The sequence below is a fragment of the Hyperolius riggenbachi genome, chromosome 8 (genome assembly GCF_040937935.1).
Source record: "Hyperolius riggenbachi isolate aHypRig1 chromosome 8, aHypRig1.pri, whole genome shotgun sequence".
NCBI classification, from domain to species: Eukaryota; Metazoa; Chordata; class Amphibia; order Anura; family Hyperoliidae; genus Hyperolius; species Hyperolius riggenbachi.
Window position 1 is genome coordinate 191,706,342 of NC_090653.1, and position 26,355 is coordinate 191,732,696.

The 26,355-nt window shown below is 47.6% G+C and overlaps 1 protein-coding gene across 7 annotated transcripts in view; it reads left to right on the forward strand.

Annotated features, from left to right (window-relative positions):
- LOC137527526 (BTB/POZ domain-containing protein KCTD12-like) overlaps nt 1-26,355 on the forward strand; it is an 820,305-nt gene that overhangs the window by 141,177 nt on the left and 652,773 nt on the right. For 5 of the 7 annotated variants that reach the window (XM_068248054.1, XM_068248053.1, XM_068248055.1 and 2 more), the window contains one exon: nt 14,695-15,585. In XM_068248054.1, coding sequence (XP_068104155.1) covers nt 14,730-15,585 — 856 coding nt within the window. In that variant the 5' untranslated portion in view covers nt 14,695-14,729. Of the gene's footprint in view, nt 1-14,694; nt 15,594-26,355 lie in introns of those variants that run through there. The other 2 variants (XM_068248059.1, XM_068248060.1) reach the window with 2 other exon arrangements.

Genomic DNA, 26,355 nt, shown 5'->3' on the forward strand with positions numbered 1-26,355 from the left:
AGGTTACATCCATGGTGACCCATGAATAATGATTTTCCCAACAAAGGGGCTCCAGACTATTGAGTAAATGTGTCGTATCCCGTAGATAGCCGGGTAATCTCTGGACTAGAGGTTGAAGACAACCATCTACCCACTGACCCAGACGTTCACATAAGGAGCCAATTCCTGCAACAATTGGGCGGCCCCTCGGGGGAACGTCCGGTTTGTGTACCTTGGAGAGGTGATGGAAAATGGGGATAACTGGTGTTTCCACCATAAGATAGTTCCGTTCCCTTTCTGTAAAAACCCCTAAGGACACCCCCGTATTTAATTATTGTTTGAATTCAGTCTGGAAGCGTGTTGTGGGATCCCCGCATAAAAACTAATGTCCAGCGCTGCGTAATATGTTGACGCTTTATAAATACAATAAATAAATAATTACATAGTTATTTTGGTTGAAAAAAGACATACGTCCATCAAGTTCAACCAGAGAACAAAGTACAACACCAGCCTACTCCCTCACATATCCCTGTTGATCCAGAGGAAGGGGAAAAAACCCTTACAAGGCATGGTCCAATTAGCCCCAAAAGGGAAAAAAATTCCTTCCTGACACCAGATGGCAATCAGATAAAATCCCTGGATCAAAATCATTGGGCATTACCTAGTAATTGTAGCCATGGATGTCTTTCAACGCAAGGAATGCATCTAAGCCCCCTTTAAATGCAGGCATAGAGTTTGCCATAACGACTTCCTGTGGCAATGCATTCCACATCTTAATCACTCTTACTGTAAAGAACCCTTTCCTAAATAAATGGCTAAAATGTTTTTCCTCCATGCGCAGATCATGTCCTCTAGTCCTTTGAGAAGGCCTAGGGACAAAAAGCTCATCCGCCAAGCTATTATTTTGCCCTCTGATGTATTTATACATGTTAATTAGATCTCCTCTAAGGCGTCTTTTCTCTAGACTAAATAAACCCAGTTTATCTAACCCTTCTTGGTAAGCGAGACCTTCCATCCCACGTATCAATTTTGTTGCTCGTCTCTGCACCTGCTCTAAAACTGCAATATCTTTTTTGTAATGTGGTGCCCAGAACTGAATTCCATATTCCAGATGTGGCCTTACTAGAGAGTTAAACAGGGGCAATATTATGCTAGCATCTCGGGTTTTTATTTCCCTTGTAATGCATCCCAAAATTTTGTTAGCTTTAGCTGCAGCGGCTTGGCATTGATTGAGTACGATTATTTAACTTGTTGTTAAGGAGTACTCCAATACTCCTAAGTCCTTCTCCAAGTTTGACGTCCCCAACTGTATCCCATTTATTTTGTATGGTGCTAGACCATTGGTATGACCAAAATGCATGACTTTACATTTTTCAACATTGAATTTCATCTGTCATGTATGTGCCCATATAGCCATCCTATCCAGATCCTGTTGCAATATGACACTATCTTCCTGAGAGTTGATGATTCTGCACAATTTTGTATCATCTGCAAAAATAGCAACATTGCTCACTACTGCATCTACTAGGTCATTAATAAATAAATTGAAGAGCACTGGACCCAGTACAGACCCCTGTGGGACCACCCCACTGCTAACAGTCTCCCATTTTGAGTATGATCCATTGACCACAACTCTTTGTTTTCTGTCCATTAGCCAGTTCCCTATCCATGCACACAAATAAAATAATAAAAAAGAAAATGCTAAATAAGTGGGAACCAACCCACAGTAAGGGGGACAAAAGTAACTGAAAAGACTTTTGCATTAAGCAGGCCATTGCTGGGAATAGTATTAGGACCAACCTTGACGTTGAATCCACGGTGCAAAATTCTATCCCCAATAAACCACAATCATCAATGCATCATCTATATTATTAATGTACATAAATACCAATAAATAGCGATAAATTGGTCTATGTCACAACCCCATTAATTTTATATGAGGTACCACTGCTATAAAAATCATCATAATTGTACATAGACTGACACCAAAAATTGAGTCAGTGTAAAAGCTTCTGTAGCTGCTGGGTATATTACACTCATAGAGGTTGATAAAAAAACGACCAATAAGATCACTATATAGAAAATCACACCCACTAATATAGGTGAAAGTTGCCACCAGCTGTCAATAATTTATATCTTTCTGTCCATAATTCAAGTTAATCTGTCTCATAACTTTGCATAATTATCTCATCCACCTTGCATATATATGCATATTTTCGCTGTGATTTCTTAATTGCACCTTTAATAGGATTGTAATTTCTTGAAGCAGTATGATACCCAGCATCTCTTTTTTATTTTAAAAGATTGTTTAAAGCATATAAATGTGTTTTCCTACTTTTTATAATCCATACAGTTATATTTGCTTTTGTGCACAAGTATTATTATTCATTTAGAAATTACAAGTGATGCTTGAATATCCCCCAATCACGGATTCGACTATTCGGCCGTGGTTGAAAAAAAAAATCCAGAAATGGCGTGATTAATTTCCGGATTTGAAACGGACTCACAAATTCGACCCGGATTTCTCCTGTGAATGAGGCAATCACAGAAATTCACGGCCGTGATCACGGAAAAGCTTTTTAGCTAACAGCAAAGCCCCCATCCATGCTACAATCACCAAAATTGCATGGATTATAAAGGTGAGATGTGGCTACAACTTTAAAAAATTCAAAAAGAACTTTTAGTTTTTAAGAGAATCGATTGAAAAATTTCAAACAAAAAAGTATTTGTGATTAAAAAGCTGCCAAAACCCGTTGACTTTAGCAGTTAATAGCAAAGCCCCCTTACACGATAGGAACACCAAATTTGCCAGATATGTTAAGAAGAACAGTGGGAACAAGAGAAAAAAAACATTTTTTCAAAAAGACCTTATAGTTTTTTAGAAAATCGATTTTAAAATTTCAAAGGAAAAAAAGAATACAAATGCGGTAAGCCGGGTAAATGACAGTTCAATTCCTGCCAACTTTAGCAGATAATAGCAAAGGCCCCTTACATCTTATTCCTAGCAACATAAAATTTAAAGGATATGTTAAAAAGATAGTGGGAAATAGTGGTGCTCAGCAGAGCTCGAATATTCGAGTAGCTCGAATATTCGAGCTCTTTTTCAGCTATTCGAGCTCGGTATTCGAGCTCCGAATAGCTGGAGCTATTCGAATGGGCTATCCGAGTACACTCGAATAGCCCATTCACTATTCGAGCTATTCGAGCAACCCGGCGCTATTCGAGCTCGGTACCGAGCTCGAATAGCGTCATAGCCCAGATTGATGTCCTTAGAGCCAATCAGAGGGCTCCCAGGCCCTCTGACGGCAGCCAATCACAGAGGGGGACCCTGGCCAGCCCCTACCCTATAAATAGCGGCCGCCATGTTCCGTTTCTCCGTGCTTGCCTGAGACTTGTACAGAGAGAGAGTTGCTCCTTTGTGCTTTGGCTTAGCAAGAGCTCTATTGTGGTCATTTACCTAGCGTTTTTGCTCACATACACCTCCTATACACACCTATATTGTTGTTAGTTATTTAGACATTGTATTTTAGTTAGTAGCTTGTGTGTTACATTAGAGACAGGCAGCTGCTGCAAGCTTACAGGTTTAGGCCTCAGGGGGGCCTTGCCTCTGTGGGCAGCTGTCCTCTGTTTATTTCTCTCATCTATACCAGTATTTCTGCTGTCCTTTACTAATAGTATTGTAGTTATACTGTACTAGGAGTAGGACACTCACTGACTGTCACTGTTTATAGGCTACTAGCTAGCTCCTGCGTGTGTGCACTCACTCACTGTCTGTGTGTACACACACTCTATTTCCTTCTGATTACTGATAGATTATTGTTAGTTAGTTGTACTTACTTACTACTTACTCTTACTGTACCCGTAGGGACACTCACTGTCACTGTTCATATAGGCTACTAGCTCCTGCGTGTGCGCACTGCACTCACTGTCTGAGTGTACACACACAACACACACTCTATTTCCTTCTGATCGCTGATTGATTATCGTAATTAGTTAGTTGTACTTACTGTTACTACTTACTCTTACTGTACTAGGAGTCTAGGACACTCAGTCACTGTCCATAGGCTACTAGCTCCTGCGTGCGTGCACTCACTGTCTGAGTGTACACACACCCACACTCCATTTCCTTCTGATCGCTGATTGATTATCGTAATTCGTTAGTTGTACTTACTGTTACTACTTACTCTTACTGTACTAGGAGTCTAGGACACTCAGTCACTGTCCATAGGCTACTAGCTCCTGCGTGCGTGCACTCACTGTCTGAGTGTACACACACCACCCACACTCCATTTCCTTCTGATCGCTGATTGATTATTGTAATTAGTTAGTTCTACTTACTGTTACTACTTACTCTTACTGTACTAGGAGTCTAGGACACTCAGTCACTGTGTTCATAGGCTACTAGCTCCTGCGTGCGTGCACTCACTGTCTGAGTGTACACACACCACCCACACTCCATTTCCTTCTGATCGCTGATTGATTATTGTAATTAGTTAGTTCTACTTACTGTTACTACTTACTCTTACTGTACTAGGAGTCTAGGACACTCAGTCACTGTGTTCATAGGCTACTAGCTCCTGCGTGCGTGCACTCACTGTCTGAGTGTACACACACCCACACTCCATTTCCTTCTGATCGCTGATTGATTATTGTAATTAGTTAGTTCTACTTACTGTTACTACTTACTCTTACTGTACTAGGAGTCTAGGACACTCAGTCACTGTGTTCATAGGCTACTAGCTCCTGCGTGCGTGCACTCACTGTCTGAGTGTACACACACCCACACTCCATTTCCTTCTGATCGCTGATTGATTATTGTAATTAGTTAGTTCTACTTACTGTTACTACTTACTGTTACTGTACTAGGAGTCTAGGACACTCAGTCACTGTGTTCATAGGCTACTAGCTCCTGCGTGCGTGCACTCACTGTCTGAGTGTACACACACCCACACTCCATTTCCTTCTGATCGCTGATTGATTATTGTAATTAGTTAGTTCTACTTACTGTTACTACTTACTCTTACTGTACTAGGAGTCTAGGACACTCAGTCACTGTGTTCATAGGCTACTAGCTCCTGCGTGCGTGCACTCACTGTCTGAGTGTACACACACCCACACTCCATTTCCTTCTGATCGCTGATTGATTATTGTAATTAGTTAGTTCTACTTACTGTTACTACTTACTCTTACTGTACTAGGAGTCTAGGACACTCAGTCACTGTGTTCATAGGCTACTAGCTCCTGCGTGCGTGCACTCACTGTCTGAGTGTACACACACCCACACTCCATTTCCTTCTGATCGCTGATTGATTATTGTAATTAGTTAGTTCTACTTACTGTTACTACTTACTCTTACTGTACTAGGAGTCTAGGACACTCAGTCACTGTGTTCATAGGCTACTAGCTCCTGCGTGCGTGCACTCACTGTCTGAGTGTACACACACCCACACTCCATTTCCTTCTGATCGCTGATTGATTATTGTAATTAGTTAGTTCTACTTACTGTTACTACTTACTCTTACTGTACTAGGAGTCTAGGACACTCAGTCACTGTGTTCATAGGCTACTAGCTCCTGCGTGCGTGCACTCACTGTCTGAGTGTACACACACTAAATTTACTTGTGATTACTACTGATTATTGTAACTGCTAGTTGTACTTCCTGACTGTTACTACTTACTTACTGTACTAGGGGACACTCACTCAGTCACCTCACCAACCAACCCACTCCATTAAAGTACCCCACTTTTCACCCGCCCTTTTAAAAAACTTTTGTCTATACGCCCAAAACATTGAAGATGTCTGGAAGTGGCAGCCAGCGCGGTTTGGGCAAGGGGAAGGGCAGCAAGGGAATCAGGAGGAGAGGGAGCAGCATTGTGGCAAGCCGCGGCCGCGGGCGCGCCACCATGCACAGTTCCGCAGCAGCAGCAGCAGCGTCAGTGGCTAACATTCCTCCCATAGCCACTGGCCGTGGACGCCTTGGGCGCCGCTCAGCAGGAGCATCTGCAACTCACGCTGCAGAGACACAGCAGCAGCAGCGTGTAGCACCTGCTCCCATTTTCCTCCAGCCGGGTCGGAAACGTCCCAATGAGGAAAAGGATGCAGACACTGTGGTGCAACTCATGACGGAGGATGAGCAGCCCGCCATCAGCTCTGCATCCGAGGCCTCCACCCTCACCACCACCACCACCACCACCACCACCCCTGTTCGCAGCAGCCGCCCAGCAGGGCCTGGGGAGGAGGCCAGTTCACCATCAGTCGCCGACCTGTCACTCAGCAGTCTTTTTACCCCAGGCACCATCAGGGTATTGTCTGCTGTTGTTGGCGATTTTGAGGAGGAGATGCTGATGGGCACTTTGGGGGAGGAGGGATTGGACAGCAAGACTGTGGCGACAGTCAAGCGTCCCATCCATGCATCAGGAGAGGAGTTTGGGGGGTCATCATCCCAGCAGGACATGTTTCAGGAGGGGCATGATGATGATGACCCGGTGACAGACAGAGACTGGGTGCCACCACCTCCAGGGGATGTCGTCCTCAGCAGCTCTGAGGAGGAGGAGGAGGATGGGCTTGTGGGCCTTGCAAGGAGGCGCATCATTGCAAGCATTGGCAGCGTCCCACAGCCTGCTGGTGTCTCAGGCTCAGCAGCAGCAGCAGCAGCATCAGCCAGTACCACCACCAGCCGCACCCAAGCCCCCCCCCCCCAACCACCACAGGGAGACAGGCAGCAGCGCTTCCATGCCGTAGGGGGAAGTTTCTGTCACCAATCTGGCGGTTTTTCACCATGCCCACTGTGTACAGCAAGTACGCCACTTGCAACCACTGTCAGCGGAAGTTGAGCAGAGGTGCAGACCCCTTAAAGTTCAGCACCAGCTCGCTCATCAACCACCTTGCGGCTAAACATTTCCACCAGCATGAGGAGTTCCAGAGGCTGAAGGCATCTGCTGCTGGCAGTGGCACCACACCCATCACTGCACAGCCTTCAGCAGCAGCAGCAGCAACAGCAGCCACCCGCCCTCCTGCTCCTCCAGCAGCACCAGCAGGAGTGCGGAAACGCACTGCTCCTCCCCCCTCTGCAACTCCTGCCGCCGACACTGAGGCCTGTTCTGGCAGCCAGTCCTCAGTGGCCTCCTCTGCTGTGTCTGCTGATTCCCGTGTCAGCAAAAGGCCACGCCAGAGCCTTTTGAGCGAGTCCTTCCAGGGGGTGGTTAGGGCTCTGCCTCCCAGCAGCCGTCGCGTGCGGCAGCTGAACGGCTTGCTGGCACGGGCCATGTGCTCCCAACTCCTGCCGTACACGCTCGTGCAGGAGGGGAGCGACATTCGTGCGCTGCTTGCTTGCGCAGCCCCAGACTGGCAGCTCCTCAGCAGACACTTCTTTGCCCGCAAGGCCATTCCTGCACTGCACCGCTTTGTGATGGCCAATGTGGAGCGAGGGCTGGAGCACGCGGTTGGTGAAAGGGTCCACGTCACCATGGACTCCTGGAGCAGCCGCTTCGGGACAGGCCGCTACCTGTCCTTCACTGTCCACTGGGTCAGCTTGGTGGAAGGGGGTGAAGATGGGAGAGCAGCAGCGGGCACAGCAGCAGCAGCAACACAGTGGGTGGTGCCACCCCGCAGGGTCAGGGGAACTGCAGCAGGTTCCTCCGATCCTCTGCCATCCTCCGGCACACCTGGCCAAACCCCCCGCCTCAGCAGCAGCGTGAAGGCCCGCCACTGCCAAGCGCTGCTGCACTTGGTCAGCCTTGGGAAGACCAAGCTGACGGCAACCCATGTGTTGGCCAAACTCCAGGAGCAGGAGAGGATTTGGCTGACCCCCAGAGGCCTCAGAGTCGGAGAGGTGGTGGCCGACAATGGGGCCAATCTGGTTGCCGCAATAGACAGGGGAAACCTGACCCACATCCCCTGTCTTGCCCACGTGCTGAACCTGGTGGTGCAGAAGTTCCTGCGCACCTACCAGGGGATGGGCGAACTGCTGGAAATGGCAAGGAATGTTGTGCGTCACTTCCGGCGCTCGGCTGCAGCCTGTGCGAGCCTGGAAGACGTGCAAAAGGAGCTGGATCTGCCATGCCATCGGCTGATCCTTGACGTTCCGACTCGCTGGAACTCCACCCTGGCGATGTTGGAGCGTCTGGTTGAACAGAGGCACGCTGTCAAACAGTACCTTGCCCTGGCCACTGTTTCCGCAGCTCAGAGAAGGGACAAGACCAGCAACATCCCATCCATCGTCCCCGATGATGACTGGAGGCACATGCAGCAGGTGTGCTTAGTGCTGGCTCCCTTCCTGCAGGCCACAAACATGGTGAGCAGGGACCATGCTATGGTCTGCGAGTGGGTGCCCCTGGTTTCTCTGCTGAACAGGGCCCTCGATGCTTTGCTGGAACAGGGAGCGGCAGCCTTGGACCAGCAGGAGCGGCAACCAGCTGCGCAGTCCACCTCTGAGGGGGAGGAGGAGGAGGACTTGGTGGAGGTCCCTGACCTGGCTGCTGATGAGGGGGATCAGCACAGCGCAGCTGAGTTGGTGCGGGGGTGGAGAGAGGATGAGGCGGCAGAGGAGGAGGATGAGGACAGCACTGACGTCGATGTGCCAGCAGACGTGGCCCGCCTCTTCCCAATGGCAGCGCACATGCTGACTTGCCTGCGCAGGGACCCCAGGGTGATCCAGATGAAGCAGAGGGAGGACATCTGGATCAGCATGATGTTGGACCCACGCCTCAAGGGGAAGTTGAGCCAGTTCCTGCCGCCTGCAGGAGGAGACCCAGCGCAACAAATAAGGAGCTTGCAGCAGGCCCTTGTTGAGCGCTTGGAGGAAGCCTTCCCCCAGCCTTCCACCCCCACTGTCCAGCAGCCAGCACAGAGGCAGCAGCAGGTGCCTGCATCCAGCAGCAGCAAGCGCCCCACAGACCTGCTGTCTCTCAGCCACGAGCTCTACAGGACTGTAGAGGCTCCGGCAGCAGTGACTAGAGAGGAGATGCATGCAGCAGCATCCTCCTCCGGTCACAGCCAGCGCCTGACCCGCATGGTGGCTGACTACATGGGGTCGTACAGCGGGCTTGACAGCGATGCCCCTGTTGATCCCATGGAGTATTGGGTCAAGCGCATGGAGATCTGGAGCGAGCTGGCGCAGTACGCCCTGGAAGTGCTGTCCTGCCCCCCTTCCAGCGTGCTGTCCGAGCGCTGCTTCAGTGCAGCTGGTGGCGTGGTCACCGAGAAACGCTCACGTCTGTCTCACAAGTCTGTGGACAGACTGACGTTTCTCAAGATGAACCAGGCGTGGGTGGAAGGCGAGTTCCTGGCCCCTGTTGTCGGCGAGAGGGGGACATGAACTGGCTGCCGGAACCATCGTTAATGTGCCTTACCACCCTTTACCACCTCCTGGCTCCTGCTCACTAAGCCAGCCTGGTTCACTTTGACTATTACGTCGCCTGCAGCCACACATTTTACACCTACAGTGGGCTGCTGTGTACTGCCCTTCTGCTGTCTGTCTGTGTTTCCCACTGCCAGGGTACACAGAATTACCTTCTTCTGCTGCCACTCTGCCACCAGCTATTACGTCAAACAATAGCTATATTGGTTGCAAAACCAAAACCAAACAAACCATTAAAAAAAAAAAAGGTTTAATTTTTCTGAGGTGCCCGGGTTGAAAACTGTGTTGTTCCAGTTGTGTATTGGACACAATGTGGGCTTCACGACCGCTGTCTGGGACCTCCTGTTGTGTTTATTTACAGCCCTGGTATCACCGCTAGGTACCAGGGCTATTATGTCACGCTGCCTACCTGCTGCCACACTCACACTGCTCCTCCATACCTCCTCCTGCTGCTGCTGCTGCTGTCTGTCTGTGTTTCCCACTGCCAGGGTACACAGATGATTTACCTTCTGCTGCCACTCTGCCACCAGCTATTACGTCAAACAATAGCTGCTCGCCTACTCCTCCATTCCTCCTCCTGCTGCTGCTGTCTGTCTGTGTTTCCCACTGCCAGGGTACACAGATGATTTACCTTCTGCTGCCACTCTGCCACCAGCTATTACGTCAAACAATAGCTGCTCGCCTACTCCTCCATTCCTCCTCCTGCTGCTGCTGTCTGTCTGTGTTTCCCACTGCCAGGGTACACAGATGATTTACCTTCTGCTGCCACTCTGCCACCAGCTATTACGTCAAACAATAGCTGCTCGCCTACTCCTCCATTCCTCCTCCTGCTGCTGCTGTCTGTCTGTGTTTCCCACTGCCAGGGTACACAGAATTACCTTCTTCTGCTGCCACTCTGCCACCAGCTATTACGTCAAACAATAGCTATATTGGTTGTAAAACCAAAAACCAAAAAACCATAAAAAAAAAAAAGGTTTAATTTTTCTGAGGTGCCCGGGTTGAAAACTGTGTTGTCCCAGTTGTGTATTGGACACAATGTGGGCTGCACGACCGCTGTCTGGGACCTCCTGTTGTGTTTATTTACAGCCCTGGTATCACCGCTAGGTACCAGGGCTATTATGTCACGCTGCCTACCTGCTGCCACACTCACACTGCTCCTCCATACCTCCTCCTGCTGCTGCTGCTGCTGTCTGTCTGTGTTTCCCACTGCCAGGGTACACTACACAGATGATTTACCTTCTGCTGCCACTCTGCCACCAGCTATTACGTCAAACAATAGCTGCTCGCCTACTCCTCCATTCCTCCTGCTGCTGTTGCTGTCTGTCTGTGTTTCCCACTGCCAGGGTACACAGAATTACCTTCTTCTGCTGCCACTCTGCCACCAGCTATTACGTCAAACAATAGCTATATTGGTTGCAAAACCAAAACCAAACAAACCATTAAAAAAAAAAAAAAGGTTTAATTTTTCTGAGGTGCCCGGGTTGAAAACTGTGTTGTCCCAGTTGTGTATTGGACACAATGTGGGCTGCACGACCGCTGTCTGGGACCTCCTGTTGTGTTTATTTACAGCCCTGGTATCACCGCTAGGTACCAGGGCTATTATGTCACGCTGCCTACCTGCTGCCACACTCACACTGCTCCTCCATACCTCCTCCTGCTGCTGCTGCTGCTGTCTGTCTGTGTTTCCCACTGCCAGGGTACACAGATGATTTACCTTCTGCTGCCACTCTGCCACCAGCTATTACGTCAAACAATAGCTGCTCACATTACTCCTCCATTCCTCCTGCTGCTGTTGCTGTCTGTCTGTGTTTCCCACTGCCAGGGTACACAGAATTACCTTCTGCTGCCACTCTGCCACCAGCTATTACGTCAAACAATAGCTATATTGGTTGCAAAACCAAAACCAAACAAACCATTAAAAAAAAAAAAAAAAAAGTTTAATTTTTCTGAGGTGCCCGGGTTGAAAACTGTGTTGTCCCAGTTGTGTATTGGACACAATGTGGGCTGCACGACCGCTGTCTGGGACCTCCTGTTGTGTTTATTTACAGCCCTGGTATCACCGCTAGGTACCAGGGCTATTATGTCACGGCGAGCTGCCTGCCTCATTGACTGCCTGCTGCCACACACTCATCCTCCTCCTCCTGCTGCTGAATTTACCTCCTGCTGTCTTTGTGTTTCCACTGCCAGGGAGCACATACAATGGCGCTTCCAACATGCGTGCGCCCACCAGCTATTTGTTACGCTCAAAAATAGCTGCATTTCTTTAAAAAAAAAATTGAAAAGAGAAATACGTGAAGAAGAAGAAGACGATATTGAAAAAGAAGGAGAAGGAGAAGATGAAGATGAAGAAGAAGATGAAGAAGAAGATGAAGAAGATGATGAAGAAGAAGATGAAAAAGAAGAAGAAGATGAAGAAGATGAAGAAGAAGAAGATGAAGAAGAAGAAGATGAAGAAGAAGAAGAAGAAGAAGAAGATGAAGAAGAAGAAGAAGAAGAAGATGAAGAAGATGAAGAAGAAGAAGAAGAAGAAGATGATGAAGAAGATGAAGAAGAAGAAGAAGAAGAAGATGAAGAAGAAGAAGAAGATGAAGAAGAAGAAGATGAAGAAGATGAAGATGAAGAAGAAGAAGAAGATGAAGATGAAGAAGAAGAAGAAGATGAAGAAGATGAAGAAGATGAAGAAGAAGAAGATGATGAAGAAGAAGAAGAAGAAGAAGAAGATGATGAAGAAGAAGAAGAAGAAGAAGAAGAAGACAATATAGAAGAAGAAGAAGATATAGAAGAAGAAGATCTAGAAGAAGAAGAAGAAAGATAAAGAAGAAGAAGAACAAGTATATACAGTAACACTACTGAACAAAATTAAGGACACAACTTCTCTTTCCACATTTTTTTTTAAAGGAACATCCCCACATAATCACTTGCTGTTGTTACTTGGAAAAAAAGATGTTTCTTGCATCATTCACCCTCAAAACAAGTGTTGGAAGCTATTTAAGGCCAATTCGAATAGTCAGCTCGAATAGTGAGCTCGAATACCGACTCGAATAGTGAGCTCGAAGTCCGAGGTCGAATCGAATAGTAAAAATTATTCGACTCGAATATTCGACTGACCTCGAATAATTTACTATTCGAATTCGACCAAACTCGAATTTTAAAAAGGGGTATTTGAGCATCACTAGTGGGAAACAATATTTTAAAAAAATATATAATTTTTTTGTGTTGATAGTGGGAAATTTCAATGACGCGGGGGTCCCCCCTTCCTGAGCCTATGTAACCCCTTGTCCCCCATGCAGGCTGGGATAGCCAGAATGTAGAGCCCCCGCCAGCTGGGGCTTCGCACCCTGAACTATACCAGCCCGCATGGTCCATGATATGGTGGGGCTCTGGGGGAGAGAGGTGGCCAAGCCTTCCCCTCTCCCCCGGAGCCCTTGTCCAATCCATGGACAAGGGGTTCTTCCCCACCTCCGTTGCCCCGGGGGGGGGGGGGTTTCCTTTAAGAAGGGGACTCAGATGCCCACCCCCTCCCAGGAGAAGTGAGTACCCTTTACCCATTTCCGCAAAGGGTTAAATGAAATAAAAATACAACAACAAAAAAAGTATTTTATTATTCTAAATTAACTGTAAATACTTACCTGTATCTTTAAAAAAAGTTCCCACGCCCATATCCTCGGAAATGTCCCACATCAATATCCTCTAATCTTGTGATCTTCATTAACTTGATTGAAAATCTCTGCCGCCCCAACGCCATACACAATGCCACCCACACCACTATACTAATTAGTATACCTGAGAATGCGTCCTTTAGGACGCATAGCCGCTGCCTCCCGCTGTTCTCCTCGCCTCCCTCATGAGTGCACCAGGTGCCAGGCTAGGTGAGGGTGACAGGTGAAAACAGCGGGAGTCGGCAACTATACGTCCGCATAGGACGAGCTTCTCAGCTATACTAAAGTGTATAGCTGAAAAGCATCTTTAAATTTTAGCTCCAAGGCTCCCCATTGGTTCTTTACCAGACCAATGGGGATCCTCCTAACCCCCATTGATCTGTTAAAGAACCAATGGGGAGCCAAAGTCGGTGGGAATTGTTTCACTAAGAACTGTCATTTGCCACATTTAAATGAAAGTTTAAAATCGATTTTTTCAAAAACAATAAGGTCTTTTTGAAAAAAAAAAAGTCTTCTTGTTCCCACTGTTCTTCTTAACATATCTGGCAAATTTGGTGTTCCTACCCTGTAAGGGGGCTTTGCTATTAACTGCTAAAATCGGCGGGAGATAATAACGAATTAATTTTTTTTACCGTTATTCCAGCAATCACAGCCGTGATTGCATTCTGCATATTTGTAATCACGGAATTTCCGTGGCCGATTTACGTGATTCAGAATCGATCACGGCATTGCATACCGAAGCCGAATAGTGAAAAAATGCTCATGAATCACGGCTATTCTGTGATCACGGAAAATATCTGCCCATCACTGGAAATTACAACTTCCCAAAGTGCAGTTTATTTGCTCTGAAAACTGCCATTGCATTTTATTCATAGCTACAGCATTTATATATTGTAATGTACCCAATGAATTTTTCTGAGCTGTGTCTTATCTGAACAAGTTAGAAGGAGTTTCACCACTGCTAGGGAATGTTTACATTCCTCTCTTGGTAAAATTAAGTAAACACAAGATAATGTTATCACCTGTTCGGATTTGGATCTCACTGTAGGGAGCTTTCTATTGAAAAAGTAAGTCCGGTGTTTAACTGTTTGAATGCTGTTCTGCTAAAAATTGTGGTAGTATATTCTATTGAATATTATGTCAGAGTTTAATACCGCTTAAAAAAAACAGGGCTCTCTAAGTTGAATTGCACCAACCCTATGTATCACATTTCCAGTGAGAAAAAAAGTTCCAATATTTCAACATGAGCAAAATTTCAAATGCTTGTCTAATAAGGGCCACAAATGGAGTTTTACAGAGGTTCTACCTCTGTCATGGTATAAATACAAGTTACAAAAATGGATGACATTCTATATTAAGGTCCAGAGAGCAGTTCTGGAAAGATGTTGAATGTTTTAGAGCCGATATGAGGAGTAAAATTGACAGATTCATTGGGTTGCTGATTTACAAAAAACTAAATGCTAACAAAGACATTTCAAGAACAACCAGAAAGTGGAAGTACTGCTATAAAAAGGTATTGATATTATAAGTTAAGATTAACAGTTAAGATTGCACAGATTTAATGAACTATTTCTTTCTTTTTGGACACATAAATGCATGAAAAGGATGTTGATTACATGTTTATGCATATAGTTTTTTTGAAAATTATCAAGAATTCATGTATAAAAGCATAACATTTTTTTTTCTTAATCTTGTAGGATTCAGCTACTCAAAATAGATCACATACAATAGAATGGCCCTTCCAGATAACTTGAGTTGTATCAAACGAGAAGATGAGATGTCTCCATTTCCAGATATCATAGAACTAAATGTGGGTGGACAAGTCTACATAACACGTTATCCTACTTTGGTTAGCATTCCTGGTTCCCTCCTGTGGGAAATGTTTTCACAAAGAAATGTTCACCTTCTGGCAAGGGATAGCAGAGGTCGATACTTTTTAGATCGTGATGGATTCCTCTTTCGTTATGTCTTGGACTTTATGAGGGACCAACAGCTTGTCCTTCCTGAGCATTTTCCTGAAAGGAACCGGTTGCAAAGAGAGGCAGAATATTTTAAGCTCCCAGAACTGGTCAAAATATTGGCACCAAACTTAAGTAAGCAAAACTCTGTTGGAGATGATGTCTTCCAAAGTGACTCTGAAGAACAGTCACCCAATGTGGAAGTAGCCAAAAATCAATCATATATTTGTTCTGCTTTTGCACCTGCGGCAGGAAACTTGTCAACAATTCCAAACCTCTATCACTCTGGCTTTATAACAATAGGTTACCGTGGCTCATATACACTGGGTAGAGACAGTCAAACAGATGCCAAATTCAGAAGGGTGGCAAGAATAATGGTCTGTGGCAAGACATCCCTAGCCAAAGAAGTTTTTGGAGATACACTGAATGAGAGCCGAGATCCAGATCGACCTCCTGAAAGATACACATCTAGGTACTATCTGAAATTTACATTTCTGGAACAAGCATTTGATAAATTGGCAGATGCTGGATTTAATATGGTGGCCTGCAATTCTACAGGAACATGCTCCTTTACTCATGATCAAACAGATGACAAGATCTGGACATCTTACACCGAATACATTTTCTACCGTGAGTGATACAAAGTAAAAAAGTACACACAGAAAACCCTTTTTTCCTTGCCTACCTCTTCCTTGTTCTCGGTTTCTTCTGAAACATGTTTAGAAGTTGACTTAATTTGAATCTCTGTAGTTTCCCAGTTCCTGTCATCTTCCTTCCATTACTCTTCCAGGCTTAAAGAGAACCCGAGGTGTGTTTAAAGAATGTTATCTGCATACAGAGGCTGGATCTGCCTATACAGCCCAGCCTCTGTTGCTATCCCAAACCCCACTAAGGTCCCCCTGCACTCTGCAATCCCTCATAAATTACAGCCATGCTGTGAGGCTGTGTTTACATCGGTAGTGTCAGTCTCAGCTGCTCCCCCGCCTCCTGCATAGCTCCGGTCCCTGCCCCCGTCCCTTCCCTCCAATCAGCAGGGAGGGAAGGGATGCAGGCGGGGACTGGAGTTCTGCAGGAGGCGGGGAGAGCAGCAGACTGACACTATAGAGATAAACACAGCCAGCTCTGACAAGCTGTTTGTCAGCAGCGTGGCTGTGATTTATGAGGGATTGCAGAGTGCAGGGGGACCTTAGGGGGGTTTGGGATAGCAACAGAGGCTGGGCTGTATAGGCAGATCCAGCCTCTGTATGCAGATAATATTCTTCAAACCCACCTCGGGTTCTCTTTAAGTTTTCCACCTTCTCTGTTGTCCTTTAGACCTTATTTCTTTGCATTTCCTGGAGTTTTCCCTTTTTTGATGAAAAGAAGACACTAAACCTTACAAGGCACCATTATCAAATGTTTCACCCTTTCCTGTTTATGTAGTGAATTTTTTTTACATCTTACAGTTTGATGAGGAGTGCTCGTAAGGGCCTGTTTCCATTACACGCTGTGCGATGCAGCTACATAGCCGCATTGCATTGTGGCTGAACTGTAACCAATGCACAGCAATGGAACAGTTCCCATTGCGTGTTGGTTATGCAGAGCGGTGCAAAGTGATCCGAGAATCTGCAGTATACTGCAGATTGTCGCACGGCCGCATCTGCCCGCATCTGCGGCCCTGTCTCCTCCATTCACTTCCGCATTGGGAGATGAGATGCGGAAGTAAAGCGACTGCAAGCGGAAGTGATGCTAGTGGAAAAGGACCCTAAGGAAATCAATTCCAGTTTGAAGAATTCTGTGTTAATTTGTTCTGTTTGGATGTAAAAGATACAAACAAACAAAACGTTTTGGGTGAGTGAAAATATCACTTTTAGCACCACGGCCCATATGCAATTAACCTTTTCTCCTCATTTTTCTCCTAGGTGGAATTTCTAAACTTGTCAATAAAATGACTTTTAAGCAGCCAGAAAGCAAGGAAATACTCGAAATAATTTTGATAGTACTTTTTCATTTACTTTTAGGTACTTTTTTAGTTGAAAAGTGCTAGAAAGATATTTTAAATAGAAGATGAAAAATTATCTCCTAGGAGAAAATTCAGGTGAAAAAATTAATTGCATATGGCCCCACATGTTTTTCACAATTCACATGTAATTTCATCCTAGTTAGTTCACATTTTAATGAATTTTCAAATTTTCAATACATTTTTTTTTAAACAAAGATTTTATTGAGCGAAATATACAATTCAACAAATAGTACACATTTGCCAATGCCAACATACAAATTACAAGATCTTTTGGGCATGAGACTAGCATGAGGCACAACAGAACATGAATCAAAGATCCTTTGTACCAAAAAAAGAAATTAGCTGGGGTTGTTCCGGTTAGACCAGGGAGATCAGACTTTATCAAACTTTTCCTACTGATTAGGCAGAGAGGAAGTCATTTTTTCCATCCAAAAAAACTCATTCATTTTATGGTTTAGGGTGGGGAGAGGGATAGAGGGGGGCCTCCATTTTTAACAGCCTTGGCTGTATTGCAGAAATGTACAAGTAGCCTATTCTCATATTTCGTGAGAGAAGACATTTTTTTACTGAATAAGTCCATCCTGGGGTATAGGGGGATGCTAGTCTCTAACACCGAAGAAGCCAGGGCAACAACACTCCACCCAAAATTGTTTTACAGGAGGGAATAACCACAGGCAATGATCCTGGTCAGCAGAGCCACAGACTCTAAAACAGAGGGGGACATTTTTCTAAGAGTATGAGACAAAATATTGGTAGGTTTTTAGAAATCCGTGCAGAACTGCCTGAGACATCTTAAGAAATCACTAAATAGTGCAGTTTCCTTCTAAAACTGTTGTAAAACAGGAGGAGTTAGAAAGGTCTATCAGCAGGGCTGGATTTGTGGGCAGGCCGAATAGGCCGGGGACTAGGGCGGAGCTTGAGCTGGGGCGGTGTTGTAGCTGACAGGAGATCAGCTGTTCTATAATTAACTACAGTGTCTGTGCAGGGACGTACTTCTGCTGCTTCCCGAGTCTCTCTCATGGCATGCACGCTGTTTGCTCTGACCCATCCTGCCCTAGTGTTGGGCGAACATCTAGATGTTCGGGTTCGGGCCGAACAGGCCGAACATGGCCGCGATGTTCGGGTGTTCGACCCGAACTCCGAACATAATGGAAGTCAATGGGGACTCGAACTTTTGTGCTTTGTAAAGCCTCCTTACATGCTACATACCCCAAATTTACAGGGTATGTGCACCTTGGGAGTGGGTACAAGAGGAAAAAAAATAGCAAAAAGAGCTTATAGTTTTTGAGAAAATCGATTTTAAAGTTTCAAAGGGAAAACTGTCTTTTAAATGCGGGAAATGTCTGTTTTCTTTGCACAGGTAACATGCTTTTTGTCGGCATGCAGTCATAAATGTAATACATATAAGAGGTTCCAGGAAAAGGGACCGGTAACGCTAACCCAGCAGCAGCACACGTGATGGAACAGGAGGAGGGTGGCGCAGGAGGAGAAGGCCACGCTTTGAGACACAACAACCCAGGCCTTGCATGAGGACAAGAAGCGTGCGGATAGCATGCTTTGTACCGCCATGCAGTCATAAATGTAATAAAGATAAGTGGTTCAATAAACAGGGACCACGCGGCAACGCTAACCCAGCAGCAGCAGATGTGATGGAACAGGAGGAGGCGCAGGAGGAGAAGGCCACGCTTTGTGAGACACAACAACCCAGGCCTTGCATGAGGACAAGAAGCATGCAGATAGCATGCTTTGTACCGCCATGCAGTCATAAATGTAATAAAGATAAGAGGTTCCATAAACAGGGACCGGCAACGCTAACCCAGCAGCAGCAGCAGCAGCACACGTGATGGAACCGGAGGAGGCGCAGGAGGAGAAGGCCACGCTTTGTGAGACACAACAACCCAGGCCTTGCATGAGGACAAGAAGCGTGCGGATAGCATGCTTTGTACCGCCATGCAGTCATAAATGTAATAAAGATAAGTGGTTCAATAAACAGGGACCACGCGGCAACGCTAACCCAGCAGCAGCAGACGTGATGGAACCGGAGGAGGCGCAGGAGGAGAAGGCCACGCTTTGTGAGACACAACAACCCAGGCCTTGCATGAGGACAAGAAGCGTGCGGACAGCATGCTTTGTACCGCCATGCAGTCATAAATGTAATAAAGATAAGTGGTTCAATAAACAGGGACCACGCGGCAACGCTAACCCAGCAGCAGCAGACGTGATGGAACCGGAGGAGGCGCAGGAGGAGAAGGCCACGCTTTGTGAGACACAACAACCCAGGCCTTGCATGAGGACAAAAAGCGTGCGGATAGCATGCTTTTTACCGCCATGCATGCAGTCATAAATGTAATAAAGATAAAAGGTTCAATAAACAGGGACCGGGCGGCAATGCTAACCCAGCAGCAGCAGCACACGTGATGGAACAGGAGCAGGCGCAGGAGGAGAAGAAGGCCATGCTTTTTGAGACACAACAACCCAGGCCTTGCATGAGGACAAAAAGCGTGCGGATATAGCAGCAATGCTTTTTGCCGCCATGCAGTCATAAATGTAATACAGATGAGAGGTTCAATAAACAGGGACCGGAAACGCTAAACCATTCCAGATGTTCATTGGTCATGTTACTTGGTTGGGGTCCTGGAGTGTTGCGTAGTCGTTTCCAATCCAGGATTGATTCATTTTAATTTGAGTCAGACGGTCTGCATTTTCTGTGGAGAGGCGGATACGCCGATCTGTGACGATGCCTCCGGCAGCACTGAAACAGCGTTCCGACATAACGCTGGCTGCCGGGCAAGCCAGCACCTCTATTGCGTACATTGCCAGTTCGTGCCAGGTGTCTAGCTTCGATACCCAATAGTTGAAGGGTGCAGATGGATTGTTCGACACAGCTACGTCATCTGACATGTAGTCCTTGACCATCTTCTCCAGGCGATCGGTGTTGGAGGTGCTGCACGCTTGCTGTTCAGTGGGCTGCTGCTGCATGGGTGTCAGAAAATTTTCCCACTCCAAGGACACTGCCGATACCATTCCCTTTTGGGCACTAGCTGCGGCTTGCGTTGTTTGCTGCCCTCCTGGTCGTCCTGGGTTTGCGGAAGTCAGTCTGTCGGCGTACAACTGGCTAGAGGAGGGGGAGGATGTCAATCTCCTCTCTAAAGTCTCCACAAGGGCCTGCTGGTATTCTTCCATTTTGACCTGTCTGACTCTTTCTTCAAGCAGTTTTGGAACATTGTGTTTGTACCGTGGATCCAGAAGGGTATAAACCCAGTAATTGGTGTTGTCCAGAATGCGCACAATGCGTGGGTCGCGTTCAATGCAGTCTAGCATGAATTGAGCCATGTGTGCCAGAGTCCTACCAGAATCCTCATCATCCTCTTGTGAGCGTTGTGATAGTTGTTGTGATGCATCATAGTCGTCACCTTCCTCCTGGTCTGCTTCTGCTGACCATTCGCGCTGAATTGTGGAAGTCCAACGTGCACCGCTCTGGCCCTCGTCAGTGGTGGCATGAAATTCCTGCTCCAACTCCAGCTGTTCCTCCTCCTCTTCTTCGTCATAGCTGCTGGGGCCAGCGTTCCCTGAGGCGGATGGCCTGATGTTGGTACCATCACGCTGATCGTTTTCTCCTTCAGATTCCCCCAGTTGCATCATGACAGCTGTTTCCTTGATTTTCAACATTGACCTCTTCAGTAAACACAGCAGTGGTATGGTAATGCTGACTGAAGAGTTGTCACTGCTCACAAGCAACGTGGATTGCTCAAAATTTTGTAGGACTTGGCAGAGGTCCAACATGTTGGCCCAATCGGATCCACAGAAGCTTGGCAGCTGTCCGGATGCGCCTCGGTACTGCGCCGTCATGTACTGGACCACTGCACTCTTCTGCTCACAAAGCGTGCTAGCATGTGCAGCGTAGAATTCCAGCGCGTAGGGACATCACACAGCAAGCGATGGTGGGGGAGATTGAAGCGCTCCTGCATCTTGGCGAGTGCCCCCGAAGCAGTACTGGAATTTCTACAATGTTTGGCCACTCGACGCACCTTCAACAGAAGATCGGCCACGCCTGGGTATGTCCTCAGGAACCGCTGAACTACTAGGTTCATCACGTGCGCCAGGCAAGGGATGTGTGTCAGCTTAGCCAACCTTAAAGTGCGAATGAGATTACTCCCATTATCACACACAACCATTCCCGGTTTCAGGTCCAGCGGTGCCAGCCACAAATCCGTCTGTTCCTTTATTCCCCTCCAAATTTCCTCCCCTGTGTGCTGCTTATCCCCAAGGCAGATCAGCTTCAGCAATGCTTGCTGACGCATGCCAACAGCTGTGCTGCACTGCTTCCACGATCCTACTGCTGCTGGGTTAGCGTTTCCGGATGAGGTACAGCTTTGAGATGCGTTGGAGGAGAAGGAGTCAGAGAGGTAGGTGCTGCTGTTGTTATCCAGTGGGAGGGACGGCGGTGCAGCTGTTTGCGGTGTGGGCAACACCCGCGCCGTAGCAGGTGAGGAATCGCTGCCAGGCTCCACAAGGTTCACCCAGTGCGCGGTAAGGGAGATGTATCGACCCTGTCCGAACGCACTCGTCCAGGTGTCAGTGGTGAGGTGAACCTTGCAGGCAACGGCATTCTTCAAGCTTCGGGTTATTTTGCTGACCATGTACTCATGCAACTCAGGCACTGCAGAGCGCGCAAAGTGGTAGCGGCTGGGAACCACGTAACGTGGGATGGCCACTGACATCATGCCCTTGAAGCTGTTTGTCTCCACCACTCGATATGGCAGCATTTCGCAGGCCAGAAGCTTGGCTATGCTGGCTGTTACTGCCACGGCCCGGGGGTCATTTGCTGGCAATTTCCTCTTGCGCTCAAACATCTCCGACACAGACAACTGAACCGTAGCGCTGCACACGGAAGGGCTGTTGGTTGTTGTGTTTGATGAACACTGGGAGACCTCAAGAGCACTAGTCCGGAAAGTGACAGTGTCAGCGTCGTCTGATGTTTGTGAATGTTGTGAACCACGCAATGGCTGGGCTACTGCTGCTGCTGAGGCGGGTCTAGTGGTGAGTCTGGTGAACCCAAGGGAGGCAGTGTTGCTGGTACCCTGTCCTGCCGCGTTTGCTGGGATGTTTGGATAGCATGTGGCGGCTCATGCTGGTGGTGGAGAGGTTGTTAATACTTTTCCCCCTGCTCAGGCGGGTCTTGCACACCTTGCAAATCGCCATGGTAACATCCTCAGTGCAGTCTTCAAAGAAAGCCCAGACTTTGGAGCACCTGCCTCCTTGCTGGCGATTTCTGTTTGCTCCTCTTTTGCCTCTCACTTGAACTTCCACGCTTGTGGTGCCTGAAATTGCGCGCCGCCTACCTTGTGGCACAAGGCGAACTCGTGCAGCAGTGGGTTCTTCAACAGACTCATCTGTGCTGCTGCTACGACGGCGATGTTCTCGTTCACAAAAAAAATCTGGGTCTCTGTCCACATTGTCCATGCCCTCCTCTTCCATCTCCTCAAACTCGTCATATGTCATTGTGGGGGGCCGCTGCCGTGGAGTAGAGCTCCCCAGAACAACCTCTGCGCAGCTCACTCCAACGTCGTCTTCCAGATCTTGTCGGCCGACCTCCTGCAATTGCAACCCTTCCTGCCCAACTTGCTCTGGGATTTGGGTTTCCGAGTCCTCCTCGGACTCGCCTTGTATTTCAGTGCGCGGTGCATTTCCCACAGTTAATGGTTGTGAATCCAGGCACAACATTTCTGGCTGTTCCTCCATTGACCTTTAAAAGGTGGAAGTTTGTTGGGCTGGGAATAGCTCCTGCGAATACCCCATTGTGTCCTGAGGTAATTCATCGGACTGGTTATCTGGCAGTTGTGTGCGTGGTGTCGCTGCCGGTTGTGTCAGCTTTGTGCCCACTGGCTCCTTGTAACTGGCTGAGGACTCGGACCTCGTGCGTGATGTGCTGGTGCTGCTTAACCCACTGCTGGACGCTTGAGAGGTCATCCAAGTAATTATCTGGTCCTGTTCTTTTGGATTTGTGAGGGTTGTTGTCCTGGACAACATGGGCGGTATTGAGTGGGTTTTCTTGGGTGCTCCCCTGTGGCCTGTACGTGAACCGTCAGGGGAAACACCTCTTCCCTTGCCCCTTCCTCTTTCACCGGATTTCTTCCTCATTTCACTTATCCTTACAGTACACGCTGACTGGCAGCAGTACAGTGGCAGTAGAGAAATGCTATACAGTACCACTATTCCCAGCAGCGACACAGAGCACAATGCTATACAGTGGCGGGTGAGCGGTGTACCACTATTCCCAGCAGCGACACAGAGCACTATGCTATACAGTGGCGGGTGAGTGGTGTACTACTGTTCCCAGGCCCAGCAGACACAGAGTGGAAGTAAACACAATGCTATATAGTCTGGCTGAGCCGTGTACACAGAGTGGCAGTACACACAATGCTATATAGTCTGGCTGAGCGGTGTACACAGAGTGGCAGTAAACACAATGCTATATATAGCGTGGCTGAGCGAGGTGCACAGTGGCAGTACACACAATGCTATATAGTCAGGCTGAGCCGTGTACACAGAGTGTCAGTAAACAATGGTATATAGTCTGGCTGAGCGGTGTACACAGAGTGGTAGTAAACACAATGCTATATATAGCGTGGCTGAGCGAGGTGCACAGTGGCAGTACACACAATGCTATATAGTCTGGCTGAGCCGTGTACACAGAGTGGCAGTAAACACAATGCTATATATAGCGTGGCTGAGCGAGGTGCACAGTGGCAGTACACACAATGCTATATAGTCAGGCTGAGCCGTGTACACAGAGTGTCAGTAAACAATGGTATATAGTCTGGCTGAGCGGTGTACACAGAGTGTCAGTAAACAATGGTATATAGTCTGGCTGAGCGGTGTACACAGAGTGGCAGTAAACACAATGCTATATATAGCGTGGCTGAGCGAGGTGCACAGTGGCAGTACACACAATGCTATATAGTCTGGCTGAGCCGTGTACACAGAGTGGCAGTAAACACAATGCTATATATAGCGTGGCTGAGCGAGGTACACAGTGGCAGTACACACAATGCTATATAGTCTGGCTGAGCCGTGTACACAGAGTGGCAGTAAACACAATGCTATATATAGCGTGACTGAGCGAGGTGCACAGTGGCAGTACACACAATGCTATATAGTCAGGCTAAGCCGTGTACACAGAGTGTCAGAAAACACAATGCTATATATAGCGTGGCTGAGCGAGGTGCACAGTGGCAGTACACACAATGCTATATAGTCAGGCTGAGCCGTGTACACAGAGTGTCAGTAAACAATGGTATATAGTCTGGCTGAGCGGTGTACACAGAGTGTCAGTAAACAATGGTATATAGTCTGGCTGAGCGGTGTACACAGAGTGGCAGTAAACACAATGCTATATATAGCGTGGCTGAGCGCGGTGCACAGTGGCAGTACACACAATGCTATATAGTCAGGCTGAGCCGTGTACACAGAATGGCAGTACACACAATGCTATATAGTCAGGCTGAGCCGTGTACACAGAGTGGTAGTACACACAATGCTATATAGTCTGGCTGAGCGGTGTACACAGAGTGCCAGTACACACAATGCTATATAGTCTGGCTGAGCCGTGTACACAGAGTGGCAGTACACACAATGCTATATAGTCTGGCTGAGCCGTGTACACAGAGTGGCAGTAAACACAATGCTATATATAGCGTGGCTGAGCGAGGTGCACAGTGGCAGTACACACAATGCTATATAGTCAGGCTAAGCCGTGTACACAGAGTGTCAGAAAACACAATGCTATATATAGCGTGGCTGAGCGAGGTGCACAGTGGCAGTACACACAATGCTATATAGTCAGGCTGAGCCGTGTACACAGAGTGTCAGTAAACAATGGTATATAGTCTGGCTGAGCGGTGTACACAGAGTGTCAGTAAACAATGGTATATAGTCTGGCTGAGCGGTGTACACAGAGTGGCAGTAAACACAATGCTATATATAGCGTGGCTGAGCGAGGTGCACAGTGGCAGTACACACAATGCTATATAGTCAGGCTGAGCCGTGTACACAGAGTGGCAGTACACACAATGCTATATAGTCTGGCTGAGCGGTGTACACAGAGTGGCAGTACACACAATGCTATATAGTCTGGCTGAGCGGTGTACACAGAGTGGCAGTACACACAATGCTATATAGTCTGGCTGAGCCGTGTACACAGAGTGGCAGTAAACACAATGCTATATATAGCGTGGCTGAGCGAGGTGCACAGTGGCAGTACACACAATGCTATATAGTCTTGCTGAGCCGTGTACACAGAGTGGCAGTAAACACAATGCTATATATAGCGTGGCTGAGCGAGGTACACAGTGGCAGTACACACAATGCTATATAGTCTGGCTGAGCCGTGTACACAGAGTGGCAGTAAACACAATGCTATATATAGCGTGGCTGAGCGAGGTGCACAGTGGCAGTACACACAATGCTATATAGTCAGGCTAAGCCGTGTACACAGAGTGTCAGAAAACACAATGCTATATATAGCGTGGCTGAGCGAGGTACACAGTGGCAGTAAACAATGCTATATATAGTGTGGCTGAGCGAGCGGTGTACTACTGTTCCCAGCAGCGACACACAATGACTGGGGGGGACCCTGGCTAGCGTGGCTGGAGAGCGAACTACCCTGCCTGCCTACCCAAAGCTAAACCCACAGACAAATGGCGGAGATATGACGTGGTTCGGGTATTTATTTACCCGAACCACGTGACCGTTCGGCCAATCAGAGCGCGTTCGGGCCCGAACCACGTGACCTGTTCGGCCAATCACAGCACTAGCCGAACGTTCGGGGAACGTTCGGCCATGCGCTCTTAGTTCGGCCATGTGGCCGAACGGTTTGGCCGAGCACCGTCAGGTGTTCGGCCGAACTCGAACATCACCCGAACACGGTGATGTTCTGCAGAACCCGAACAGTGGCGAACACTGTTCGCCCAACACTATCCTGCCCCTCCCCTCCCCTCTGACACTGGGTGGAGACTGGAGAGGCAGAGAGCAGCAGAGCGGGAGAATTGAAGATAAGGAAGAATTAGATGTCACTACACTGACAGGTAACTGTGGTGGAACAACTGATCTGCTACCAGGTTCTGTGGGCACTGCTAGCTTTATTGCTGTTCTAATTGCTGGAGGGCTGCCATTCTACACAGACAGCGTCTGCCAGTCTTCTCCCCCACCAGCAAGATTCTGTCAATGTCCTGCTCCATCCCTCCTCCCCTTCTTCATTGTGGCTTCTCATCTAGAGCAGGGACTGTCCTTCAAAGTGTCTCTGTCCTCCTCTGCATTCCGTTCTGTGTGTACCTGAGAACACACATATGAAAGCTGTGGGGGAAGGGAAGGGAAGTGAGAGATTGAGCATCTGCCTG